Consider the following 12,341-nt stretch of genomic DNA (forward strand, 5'->3'; position numbering starts at 1 on the left):
AACTTGGAGATTCCTCTCTTATCTGGTTTTAAAAGTTCCTGTCTGTCAGCCATAGTCTGGAGCTTCCTTCTGTTTATCTGTCCTGTGTCTTTTATTTTGGTATCTGTTTCTGGCCCTTTAAGACATGGGGAATAATGTGTTGATATCAACTGTGGAGTTTTTAAACACTGCAATGGAGATTTCACCTTTGAAAAGCTACAAGTCCTTTACTATGGTGTTATGTATGCACACTTGTATTATGTGTTGTCAACAGATGAAAATAATGATATCTTTATGAAAATTGGCAGATATATAGAGCGTTCATGAAAAATTTTTAAAAATGGATCCAAATATCTTTGATTCACGTGATTTAAACGGTTCAATTTAAATTGGGTAAACAGATGAAAGTAAAGATGTCTTTAAAATTAAGCTTATAAGTTTTTCCTAGGTGATAAAAAAAAACTAATAAAATGTTGATGTCTATGAAATAATCTGCTTAAATTCAGAAATTTACAAAGATTGTTTCAAAATGTGAACAGAAAAGGAAGTTAACAGATGGAAAAAAGAAATTCGAAGGTTCTAGGTATGGATTTAATAGAAGAAAAATGTGTTTCTGGATAAGAGAGTCTATGTAATTAAGTAAATAAGAGGGTTTAAGTAAGTGATAAAGCAGGTCTGTACGTTGGCTATATAGGTTTAAGTAAATGATAAAGGTCTGTGTAAGTTGATTATATATGTAAGTTTTTTGAGAAGTAATTTTAAAGAAATTAAAAATTTTACAACTATGGTTAAACAACAACTGTTATTTTGCAATATTGTAATATATTATTTCTTTAAGAGCTAAACTTGGTTAATATAAAAACATTAATGTGATTGTTGTGCTATTAAATGTGTTCGTATCGTCTAGGTATACAAGTCCGTAAGGTAGAAACTTTAAAAGACCATTATATCAAGCTGGTGTTCTAAAGTTGTATGGTAATTTTAGGCTTAAATGAAAAACACATTGGAGATTTATTTATATCATTTGATGTTCTAAAACTGGACCTGTTATCAATAGGATGTGCAAAGTTTTGTTACTTTTTACATTGAGGTACAATTTAAGGATATTTTTAAGTTAATGAGAGCCTAATCTGTGTAAAGGTTAATATTGTAAAACACAAAAGTACTTTGCTACTTTTCTACAAAAGGTTAAAAGCTTTCAGCCTTTCTTTAATTCATGTTTTAGATGTGATACCATATTGTGTTAGCTGATATTTATGTGAACTTGAGCAACAATTTATGTAAGCTTTGTAAAATGATGTTTAAAAAGCAAAGATCAGCTTCAGAACTAGAGCACTTTACTTAATTACAAAGAGCCCCGCCTTACCTGAGGTAAGGCTCTGTGTCCCATCTTAGTACATGTGAGAATGACTACAAAAGAAGTAGGCTAGATTTCAGTACATTTAAAATTGTGACCAAAAGTTAGTTTTTGTCAAGATTACTAGGATCTCAAACAGGGGGCATAATGTATAACTCTGCCAAAGTTCAAGGTAGCTATTACATGAACTAAATATGTTTTTACTCTTGTTAATTTTGTTCTGTAGTTTTATTATAAAAGGTCTAAAGAATGCCTGTTAATGTTTTGCTGAGGTACTGCTTTAAGAACACACAACCTGGGTTAATTTAAGATAGTGAGTTATCACCTACAGGATAAAGAGATAGACATTAAAGCCCAGTACTCTTAATATAAGGTTGTTGAAATTTATTTGCTAGATGTTTAAGATTAAGTTTTAAAATTAAAGTTAAATTAAAATGCCAAGAAAACCAATATTTGGCTCTTGCCCTCTGAGTCAGTCTGAATCCAGGGAGCAGGGGACTTCTTTAAAGAGCTTTGCAACTCTGGGCCACATAACCTCCTGATCCGGGAGATTAATGAGACCACTGGAGAACAGAAAGCCAACCAGTGCTTTTGCTATGAAAAGGAGGGTTATGGGAGAATGGAGACATTCCTGATGCTTCCAAGGGAAGCCACATGGTCAAGCAAGACCTGGACCCATCCTAGCGCAAATGGCACTACAAGAACAGAGAAGATGCTGTAAAATTCCCCCAGGACTCCCATGGAAACTAAGCTGACTGTTAACAAGAGACAGAAACAAAAGTCAGTTTGACTGCTTCATCTTAAACACTTAGCAAAGACAGTTAAAACCAAAACACAGTTATTCCTGGGCATTTTAAGTAATAATAATAGTTAAATGTAACTTAAGATATACACCTTGTGTTAGCCCCCAAGAATAAGTAAGACTAGAGGCTACAATGGAGATTCTTAGGCAGGAATGCTTGATAACTATCAAAAGAAACTATCAAGAGGAACTGCCAGAGTAGTTTTTAGTTTAAGGCCTACAAATATTCCTAACCTACACAGGTAGGCTTGGTGTTTGCTAGTACGATTATGCAGCCCTAAGTAAAAGAACTAAAGGTTTCTCTATTAGACACAGAGGTCATACTAGTAAAAGGATTTTACAAGATCAGATGACATTAAATTATTAAACTGTATCTTATGGGGGAAGGACATTTGTAACACTAAAAGTTAAATGTTATGTTTACATTCCTGATAACTGGGGATGTTAAAGCCTGGTGAGGAAACTTCTATTATACAGCGATATGTTCCAGCTGCTGCAACATTTATTCAGTACTCATGGTTTTTGTTTCTCTCATAGAAGCACCCATCCCCAGATGACAACCTGTTTCCCCAACCAGACTTCAAATGGAACTGACTTCTAAAAGGGAACTCACATCCCCCACGTTGTCCCCCATGTCATCAAGCCCCCTCACATTGGATGCCCCCTTTCAGCTCTGAAGCAGCCAGAACAAGCCATCACCCCTTCTCCTTACAGCAATAAGCAGTTCCTAAAATTAGAGGGGGGAATTAAGCCAGAAATAGATACACAGTGTAGATAGATAAATCGAGTCAGGTTGGATCTAGGAGGCCAATTTTGAGTGAGTCTGGGAAGTTGAAGACTGTTCCCTGAGGGTTACTATTTACCAAGATGTAGAGCCTGCCCAAATAGGCCCCCAACTGAGGGAACCATGATTGGTTCCCAAGTTTCTAGACAAAGGGGGGAATGAAAAACCAGCCACTACCTCAGAGCAAAGCCTGTCTAAGGAAAGGGGTGTGACCCTTGTCCTTGGAAAGACCCACAGAGCACTGCTAGGCATATACCCACCCTGCTGAGTTGTTTATCTACAAATAACAGTAGAGATCTGCGGTGACTCAGTCAGGCTAGGTGAGGACCCATAGGAACCCCCTAGCAGCCACCAATCAGCATGAGACAGTGAAGATACCTGGGATGCCAGATGACCCTCCCAGTAGTTTACTGTTGTTGATAACATATTGGGAAACCATGTAGTTCAGCAAGTACACCCCTCATGGCTTAAACCAATCAGTTCAAACGAATCCCCCTCTTGTACTAGCCAATCACCTTTACCCAACTTGTTCCCCGCCAGTGAATGTGCTAATCATGTTTTAGAGTTGTTTTATGATTTTCCCGCATTGTGTGATGATTTGCTAAGAGATGCTATGATGTATGTGAATTCCCTGCCTTCCCCAAAGAGTGTATAAAAATGCTGCAAACCCTGGGCTCGGAGCCTATCAGCATCACCAGTTGCTGTGTGTACGTGGAGGACCAAGCTAGCTCGCAATAAACACCTCTTTGCTGCTTAAAAAGAAAAGAAAAGAAAAGAAATGAAATCTAGACTTTAGTAGAAAAAGACTATTGGGGATAGGAAATATAAAGCAATCATAAAATTCAATACACTAGGAATAAAAAACATTCAGAACTTTTAATGTGTTCTATAAGGTAGTCTCAAAATACAGTAAAAATAATTACTAGAACTTCAGAGAAAAATTGAAAACTATATCACCATGATGAGAGATATCAATTTCTTAATCATTAATACAGAAACAAAGCAGGAAAAAAATAGTGAATATAAAGATGACTAAGTTCTAGTAATAAGCTTCTTCACATGTATAAGAGCTTGCTTATATCCTGTATTGGAAACACAGGGTCTTTTCAAGAACACACAGTGAATATTTTTAAAATAGAGCACTCGTAAGCCATGAAGCAAATCTGAGTTGATTTCAAAGAACAAATATCATAAAAATTTAAGTTCTTTAACAACATCACAATTAAATTCTAATAAAAAGATATTAATTCTATATACTAAAAAAATTTTATAGTGAAAATTTAAAATACACACATATATCTCATTGGTCAATGAAAAATCATAAATATATTTAAACAACTAAGAAAAATTAAAAATATAAACAACAAAAAATGATTATTATATACTAAAAGTTGGTGATATAGTAGAACTATAGAGGGAACCCATACCCTGAAATACTTAGAAAGGAAACACAATGAGATTCTACTTAAGAAGTTAGAACAACACCCTTCCCCCAATATGAGGAAGAAGATAATAAAGAACATAAAGCAATGAAATAAAAATGACAGAACAATGAGGATCAATAAAGCCAGAAGCTGTGGCTTAGTGGTAGAGCACTCGCCTAACATGTATGAAGCACTGGGTTCAATCCTTGGCACCACATAAAAAAATAAATAAACAAAATAAAGGTATTGTGTCCATCTACAACTAAAAAAAAAATTCTTTAAATAAATAAATAAATAAATAAAGCCAAAAGCCAGCCAATGAGGATCAACAAAGCCACAACAAAGGCATATGTGGTAAGACCCAATCAAGGAAAACTAGCATACAGAAACAACTAAATAGTATAAGGAAAGAAAAAAGAAGCTACAACAAAAAATCTAAAAGAAGTCAAAAAAGATAATAGAAAAATACCATTAAGAACTCAATGCCAATAAATTTCTTAACTTATAAAATGAAAAAATCCTAGAAAATACAATTTCTCAATATTGTTTTCACAATTATCCCTATAACAATTAAAGCCCTAAAAGCCCTACAACAATTAAAGTAACTGAATCAACAGTCAATAAAATTCCCCATCCCAGCAGTGGAGAAGAACCACCAGCTGCAGATGACTTTATAGGTAGTTACTCTAATGGAGAGTTTGTCTATACAATCTTTTCAAGAGGAAAAAAAAAAAGAGGCAATGTCACCCAACTGATTCTACTAGACATGTAATCTTGACCAAAAAAAATTCAAGAAAGGTTAACAGAAATATTATGAGCCAGTCTCATTAATGGAAACAAAGGTAAAAGTCCTTTTAAAACGAGGAAATAAGTTCCAGTGATATATGTTAATATACACAAATTCTGGAGCTACACTCCATGTATTGAAATTCTACTTCCATCACTTTCCATCTCTAATAATCTTGAGCAACTTATTCTCTCAATATTCAGTTTCACTAGTAAAATAAGAATAATTTTCAAAAATACCTATTTTATGGGATTGTGATGAAGATTAAACAATTTAACATAGGTAAAGCACTTAGAATCTGAATGCTATTAGAGGAGATAATTTGCTGTACAGATTTTACCTATACTATCATATATCATTATTATATGGAAAATAATGTGCAATTCAGGCTTAATTTTAAAATTGTAACAGTGGTTTAATAATAAAAATGGTCTGTAAATGTAATTAACTGCACAGATCATTAAAAGAATATAATAATTATCAATAAGAGTACAGAATGCATATTTAATAAATTCAATGCCCACTCCATTGGGAGAGGGTACTAGGTTTGAACTCACGGGCATCTTATCACTGAGCTCCATATACCCCCAGTTCATTGTTTTTGTTTTTGTACCAGGGATTAACCTGGGGGCGCTTAACCATTGAACCACATCCCTTTTTTATTTTGGGACAGGGTCTTGCTAAGTTGCCAGGCAGACTTCAAATTTGCGAAACACCTGCTTTAACCTTCCCAGCAGCTGGGATTACATGTGTATGCCATCATGTTTGGCCCAGTTCATTTTTTTGTTTTTATGTTTTTGTCTTGAGACAGGGATCTTGAAAGGTTGCTTGAGATTGGCCTTAAACTTGTGATTCTCCTGCCTCAAACTCTCAAGTTGCTAGAATTATAGGTGTGTGCCACCAGGCCAAGCAAATACCTATTCTTAATTTTAAAAAAATCATCAAAATAGGAATAGAAAGCAATTTCCTTACATCTTAGAAAATACTTACTAAAATCTTAAGAGCAAGCATTATTAGTAGTAAAATATCAAAGACATGGGTATATACGTGACTGCATGACCAATGCAATTCTGCAACCTGTACACTCAGAAAAATGAGGAATTATACCCCATCTGATTCAAATGTATGATATGTCAAGATCATTGTACTGTCATGTGTAACTAATTTAAACAAATTTTAAAAAAATTAGGAACAAGATAAGGATGCCTGCTGTGCTGGGAATTTGGCTTACTGATAGAGTAGTTGCCTAGCATGAGTGAGGCTCTAATTTTGATCCCCCTGAACAACCACACAAAAAAGTACTCTCCTTTAGAGCCAGGTGTTGTGGTACACACCTGTAATACCAGCTACTTGGGCTGAGGCAGGAAGATCACAAGTTCAAGGCCATTACGGGCAATGTAGAAAGTCTCAACCCCAAAAATGAAATGAAAAAGGGATGAGGATACAGCTCAGTGAGTGAGGTATTGAGTTCAATCTCTACTACTAAAGGAGAGAAAAAAAAAAAGGTAAGGATACCTGCTATCAGCACTTTTACTCAACATTAAGTCCTGGCTAATGTAATAAGACAATGAAAGAAATTATAAACATCCAAAAGGAGAAAAAAAATTTGTCCATATTTCCAGAAAATTTCAAGGAGCCTATTTTTATATCCCATTTTCATCAAGAGTTGAATGATATTATTGAGAACAAAATCAATAGAGAAAACATAAATTTTAAAGATCTCATTTAAAATGTGGAAAAATAGAATAATAAATTTAAGAAAAGAAAACACTACCTGTATGAATTTTATGAAAGAACATTTTAAATGACTTGAAGTATACAAAAAGATATCATGTTTATGGATTAAAAGACCGGAAATGCAGAAAAACTATTTTTGTTATTGCATTATTAGACCTCTGAACAAATTTTATTGACACTTGGGACCTAGACTAAATGCAATTATAGAAAGTAATTTATGACTAATTTCAATAGTGAGAAAACTCCAGATTTACCTTCTGCAGGAAACATGTTAGCATTTCAAGGTGAAGTGGAAGACAACCTGGACAATGGAGACTTTTTCTTTGTGATGCTAGAACCTCCAGCTTATCTTTTCTTTGGAGTAATTAATTTATATTCCAAAGGCTTAGAGAAACAACCCAAAATTTCACTTTACACTTCCTAGAAGACTCTCTCGAAAGGGGGAATAGGATTAAGAAGCAAGCAGCTACCTCTTTTCTCTATTAACACCTGGTAAATGTTTTTGAGGTTCCTCCTTCACAATACAGATTTCTCATGTGAAGGGTTTCATCCAGCCAGCTCTCAGGGCATTGCCCTACAGATAAAAATTGGCATACAAGGAAGCCATGTGGTTAATATCTGCTGTATGTAATTGTTAACAATCTGCTCTGCTCTTCACTTTTGTGTGTGCACTCAGAATATTAATAATTAAAACTTCACAATATTATGTTAATTCTCCTGATGTTGATCTATAGATTTGATGTAATTTTAATCACAATTCCATCACAGTTTTCAAGGAATAGAGTTGCAGACTTATACAAATATGAAAATCTCATATATATAAGAGAGGTGACATCCCACAATACTGTAAAAGGAAGGCCTTTTTAGCAAATGATCAATGGGTGAGTCCTATGGAAAAAAGTAAAATTGGACCCTTATCTCACATGATACAAAAAAACTGAATTTCCAGTGGTTTTAAAGACATAAATAAGAATGATCAAACTTAAAAGATAAAAATTTAGTGATTTTTTTTAACCTCAGATTTCTTAATACTGTACAATCAAACAAATGTACTAACACAGAAGTACTGACAAGCCTGACTACATTAAACCTAAGAGCTTCAGTTAATCAAAAGTAAAAGAATGTAAATAGACAAGCCACAGGTAGGTACCTTTAAAATATATAACTGACAAAAGGTTAACATGTCCAGAAATTTTTAAGAATTTTTACAAACCAATAAGAAAAAGACAAATAACTGGACAGAAAAATGTAAAAGGAATATTAAAAGCCACTTTGGGAAAAAAAATATAAGTGATGACTGGACATATGTAAATACACCTGACCACTTTAGTAATTAGAGAAATGCAAATCAAAATCACAATAAAAATTATTTTAGACCTGAAACCTCAATTCAGACTAGTTTAGTCAAAAGTAATAAATCTGGAAGTACAAAATAATGTTGAACTTAGAAACTCCTATACATTACTGGGAAGAATTTAATCTGGTATACTGGAAAACAATTTGGCATTATAAAAATAGAATATTTGCTAGCCCTATTAGAAAATGGCAAAGGACCTGAATGGACATTGCTCTAAGGAAGACATGCAGAGTCAACGGGTAAGTAAAAAGATATTCAACATTACTAATCACCACAGAAATGAAAATCAAAATCACATAAGATACCACTTACAACTCCTAGAATGGCTATTATTAAAAAAAAGACAAAAGATAACAAATGTTAGCAAGGATGAGGAGAAAATGAATTCCTTTTTTACCATCTGTACCCTATTAATCAAATCTCTTAAAATTCTTTATGCATATAATCTGTTTCTTTTAGGCATTTTTCTTTTCAAAAAATATTCTAAAAAGATTTTTAGTATTAACACCTATTTAGGGAGGGTTGGGGATAAAGCTCAGGTGGTAGAGTGCTTGCCTAGCACTGGGTTAAATCCCCAGCACTACCAAAAAAAAAAAAAAAAGATCCTATTTAGAACTGGAAAAATACCTACTGCTATAAAATCTAGGTAACATATTTTCATCTTTATTATGTTAGCTAAATTTGACTGAGAAATCCTACCAATAAAACAATCTGGCGTTAAACCACTCATATCAGAAAACACTAATATTAAAATATTATCTATCATTAAAGCAAATAAAATATTTATCTGCTATAAATGCCAAATATTATTAAAATGGCCATAAATTTAGATAGAGCAATACTAACCACTGCTTGAAATTGCAGGAAATGCAAAAAAAAAAAAATGTTCTTATCTAATTCAATTTAATCTTTAACAATTTTGTCTATTAGTTCTTTGGGATTAACTTCATCAACAGTCAATTTGGTATTATACAGTTTTTATTTAAAGGTTGTTATTTTTAATTTCTTCTAGATCTTTATTGGTAGGAAGATTTATAAATCTTCCCCAGAAGGATTTCATTATATATTAATCAGTGCATAATATATTACATCATTGAATATAATTTATATCGTTCCTTAAATTACTGATCATTTGTTTGCATTATAAAGTGTTAATCCCAACATTTTTTTCATTTGTTAATGAAAGCCACAATACCTAACATTATGTGGTTCAGGTATTTTCTCTATTGCTTGAATATTATTACTTTATATGACTGTGTTGCAGAGTCTTAGCTATCAGTAAATTTTGTTGATGCTTCCAATACTGTTTTAAATGCTACACAAAGTTCTTAAGAAAATGACTTTAGTTTGTTTATCCATACTGCTTTGAAAGAAAAACTGACATTTTGTAAAAATAACTAAATCAGTGATTTTTAATTATAATCTTTTAAAAATGTTCCTATCAGCAATAAGTAATGAAAATGTTCCTGCATTTTAAATTTTCCCATAGATACTAAATATATTCTACTAGTATATTTCTTCAAAATGTTTCTTTTTCAACAACATTCACTTTTAATCAAGTCTTTTAATTAACTTTCCAAATAAACTAAATATTCTTTCCTTAAAAGCCTTAAGAACATTCAATGTCTTCATTACAAGATAATAATCAAATGATATACATCAAAACAATTCTTAAAATTTTTAGATCAACTTTTAAAAAATTAAAACAGACTATATATTGTTAGTATTCATTACAAATGCTTTCAGTATTATGATCACAGAAAATGAAGAACACAGAAAAGGCTTTAACAATTTATTCATATATTTTTACCTTATTTAGCTCTTCCCTTTCTTGTTGTAAAGTTCTGATTTGTTTTTCATAAGCCTTGATTTGTCTAAAAGCATCATCTAATTCTCGCCTCACAGAATTAGCTTCTTCAAGTTGCTGCTCCAAATGACTGGATTCTAAAAAACAAGACAATGCTTCTTTTACCATTAAAGCAAATGGTTGAACCACAGTTTGAAACAAATTAAAAAGAAAAAAAAAAGAAGTATTTGAATTTGGTATAGATTAAATCTATTAACACCACATACCAGTATGACTCAAGACAAGTTAAATGAATATTGATTCACTGTAAAGATAGTGAATGACATATGCTTAATGTAAAGATTTGTAAAATTTATGGGCAGAAATGCCTCATATATATTATTATAATATATGTATATATTATATTAGTGCTTGAAACACTAATGTGTATATATTAGGGGAAAAAAAGACCACGCTTCCAAAGACAGCACCTTCAGACCAAATGAAAACTTAAAAACTAAGAAAACAACAAAACCACCCAACCAAGGAGAAAAAACAAGTTTGTCTCTACCCTGGGTAAGCATTATAGGGCTGATGCCTAATTTCTTTTTTTCCTTTTTTTTTTTTTTAAAGAGAGAGAGAGAGAGAGAGAGAGAGAGAGAGAATTTTTTAATATTTATTTTTTAGTATTCGGCGCACACAACATCTTTGTTTGTATGTGATGCCAGGCAAGCGTGCTACCGCTTGAGCCACATCTCCAGCCTGCCTAATTTCTTTAAGTTGGTTTTGCTTCTAATAGTTTGGTTCCAGATCACTTAGTCAAGTTTCACCACTGGCTAATTACAAAATAAACTCTGATTTTTAGAGTAAATATCTGAAAACCTCTGATCTAAATCAGTTCTTCCATTTTTTTCAGATGAAATAACTCAGGGAGTTCAATAGCTTGCCTAAGGTCCTATTATTAAATGAGTTCCAGAATGAAGGCCAGAGCCCAGTAAACTTTGCACTGACTTCTCCAACTTGGAAATAAATGTTACTAAATAATGTTTCATATGATTGGGTCAGAAGGGTTGTTACTAAACAAAATTGTTAGTTTTCATATATGCTTAAATAAAATTTAAAAAACTCTTAGGAAATGATCCTGGTATCAAAAGTGAACTAGTAAATAAAAGAACTAAAGTTTGTGAAAACAGAATACTAAACACATTCATTGTTAATTCTGTTTTGGACATTTGCTATTCTTTACAACATTATTACTCTAAATGTCAACCCCAGACAAATGGCATTAAACTTCTCCAGGAATTTAGATATACAGAATCTCAGAGTCCACTCAGACCCAAAGAATCAGAATTTATATACAATGTTCAGGTGATTCATTTGTACATTAAAGTGGAACAAATGCAAAAAGTTTTGTATATTGATATCATCCTTTCAATAAATGAAAAAGTGATAATATTGTGTTAGTTCTACTGAGAAGAGCATTTCATTTGTATAAACATGTCTGTAGTCTAAAAAAATCACTTAAATACATTAATGTTTCAAGCACTAAATGGTTCCACCTTCCATAAACAAAATAATTTAATGATGGTCAGTGTCCTAAATGCATAGCTTTATTTTAAAATTTTGTTTTAAAACTCTGAAAGTTTATATATATTTATGAATAGCATAGTTGACAACTTTTAAAAATATATGCAAAAAAATTTAACAAATTTTTATTCTATCTTAGTAATAGTTTTTAATGAATGTTTTATATGAACATCAGAAGAATAGTTTTTAACATTTTCTCAAATTTCAGCATTTCATATAGGAATTTTCTATTCTAATTTCCTTCAAACATGTTTAAATAATATTTTTCTGTTATTTTATACCCAGTATTTCAATAATTTCAATGTAGATATTAATTTAGGTTGTTGTTTATGGTAATGACAGTCAAAATTTAGTAAGTGAAGCTGCTGATTTCTGTCATTTCCTGGTACATTTTAATCAAATTTTATGGCTCAAAGAAATCATCCTAATGGTACATTTAGTAATCACTTCTGAGCATACTCTTTTATGTACTTTTGAAGAGTTCTACCCTAACACATTCGATTTTTTTGGTAAACTGTTAAGTTACTAACTTATTTCTATTGTTCTTTATAAGAAATAAATCCATATTTCATAAAATTATAAATTATATGAAGTTTATAACAAACTGTTTCATAGGATAGCTTCAATAAACTTTAAGAATAGTTTTGCTGTTTTATTTCAACTTTTTTGGGGGCGGGGGTACTAGGGATTGAACCTGGGGTGCTTTACAACTGAGATACATTTCCAGGGCCTTTTTTTTTT

The 12,341-nt window shown here is 32.1% G+C and overlaps 1 protein-coding gene across 14 annotated transcripts in view; it reads right to left on the reverse strand.

The window, feature by feature from the left end:
* The window catches only part of Cdc42bpa (CDC42 binding protein kinase alpha), a 297,181-nt gene that overhangs the window by 124,243 nt on the left and 160,597 nt on the right, over positions 1 to 12,341 (reverse strand). For all 14 annotated transcript variants that reach the window (XM_046419709.2, XM_058571920.1, XM_058571914.1 and 11 more), the window contains one exon: positions 10,038 to 10,171. In XM_046419709.2, coding sequence (XP_046275665.1) covers positions 10,038 to 10,171 — 134 coding nt within the window. The remainder of the gene's footprint in view (positions 1 to 10,037; positions 10,172 to 12,341) is intronic.

The sequence above is a fragment of the Marmota monax genome, unplaced genomic scaffold, assembly GCF_021218885.2.
Source record: "Marmota monax isolate L192 unplaced genomic scaffold, Marmota_monax_Labrador192_F-V1.1 WCK01_AAM20220418_F8-fsc00153, whole genome shotgun sequence".
Lineage (NCBI taxonomy): Eukaryota > Metazoa > Chordata > Mammalia > Rodentia > Sciuridae > Marmota > Marmota monax.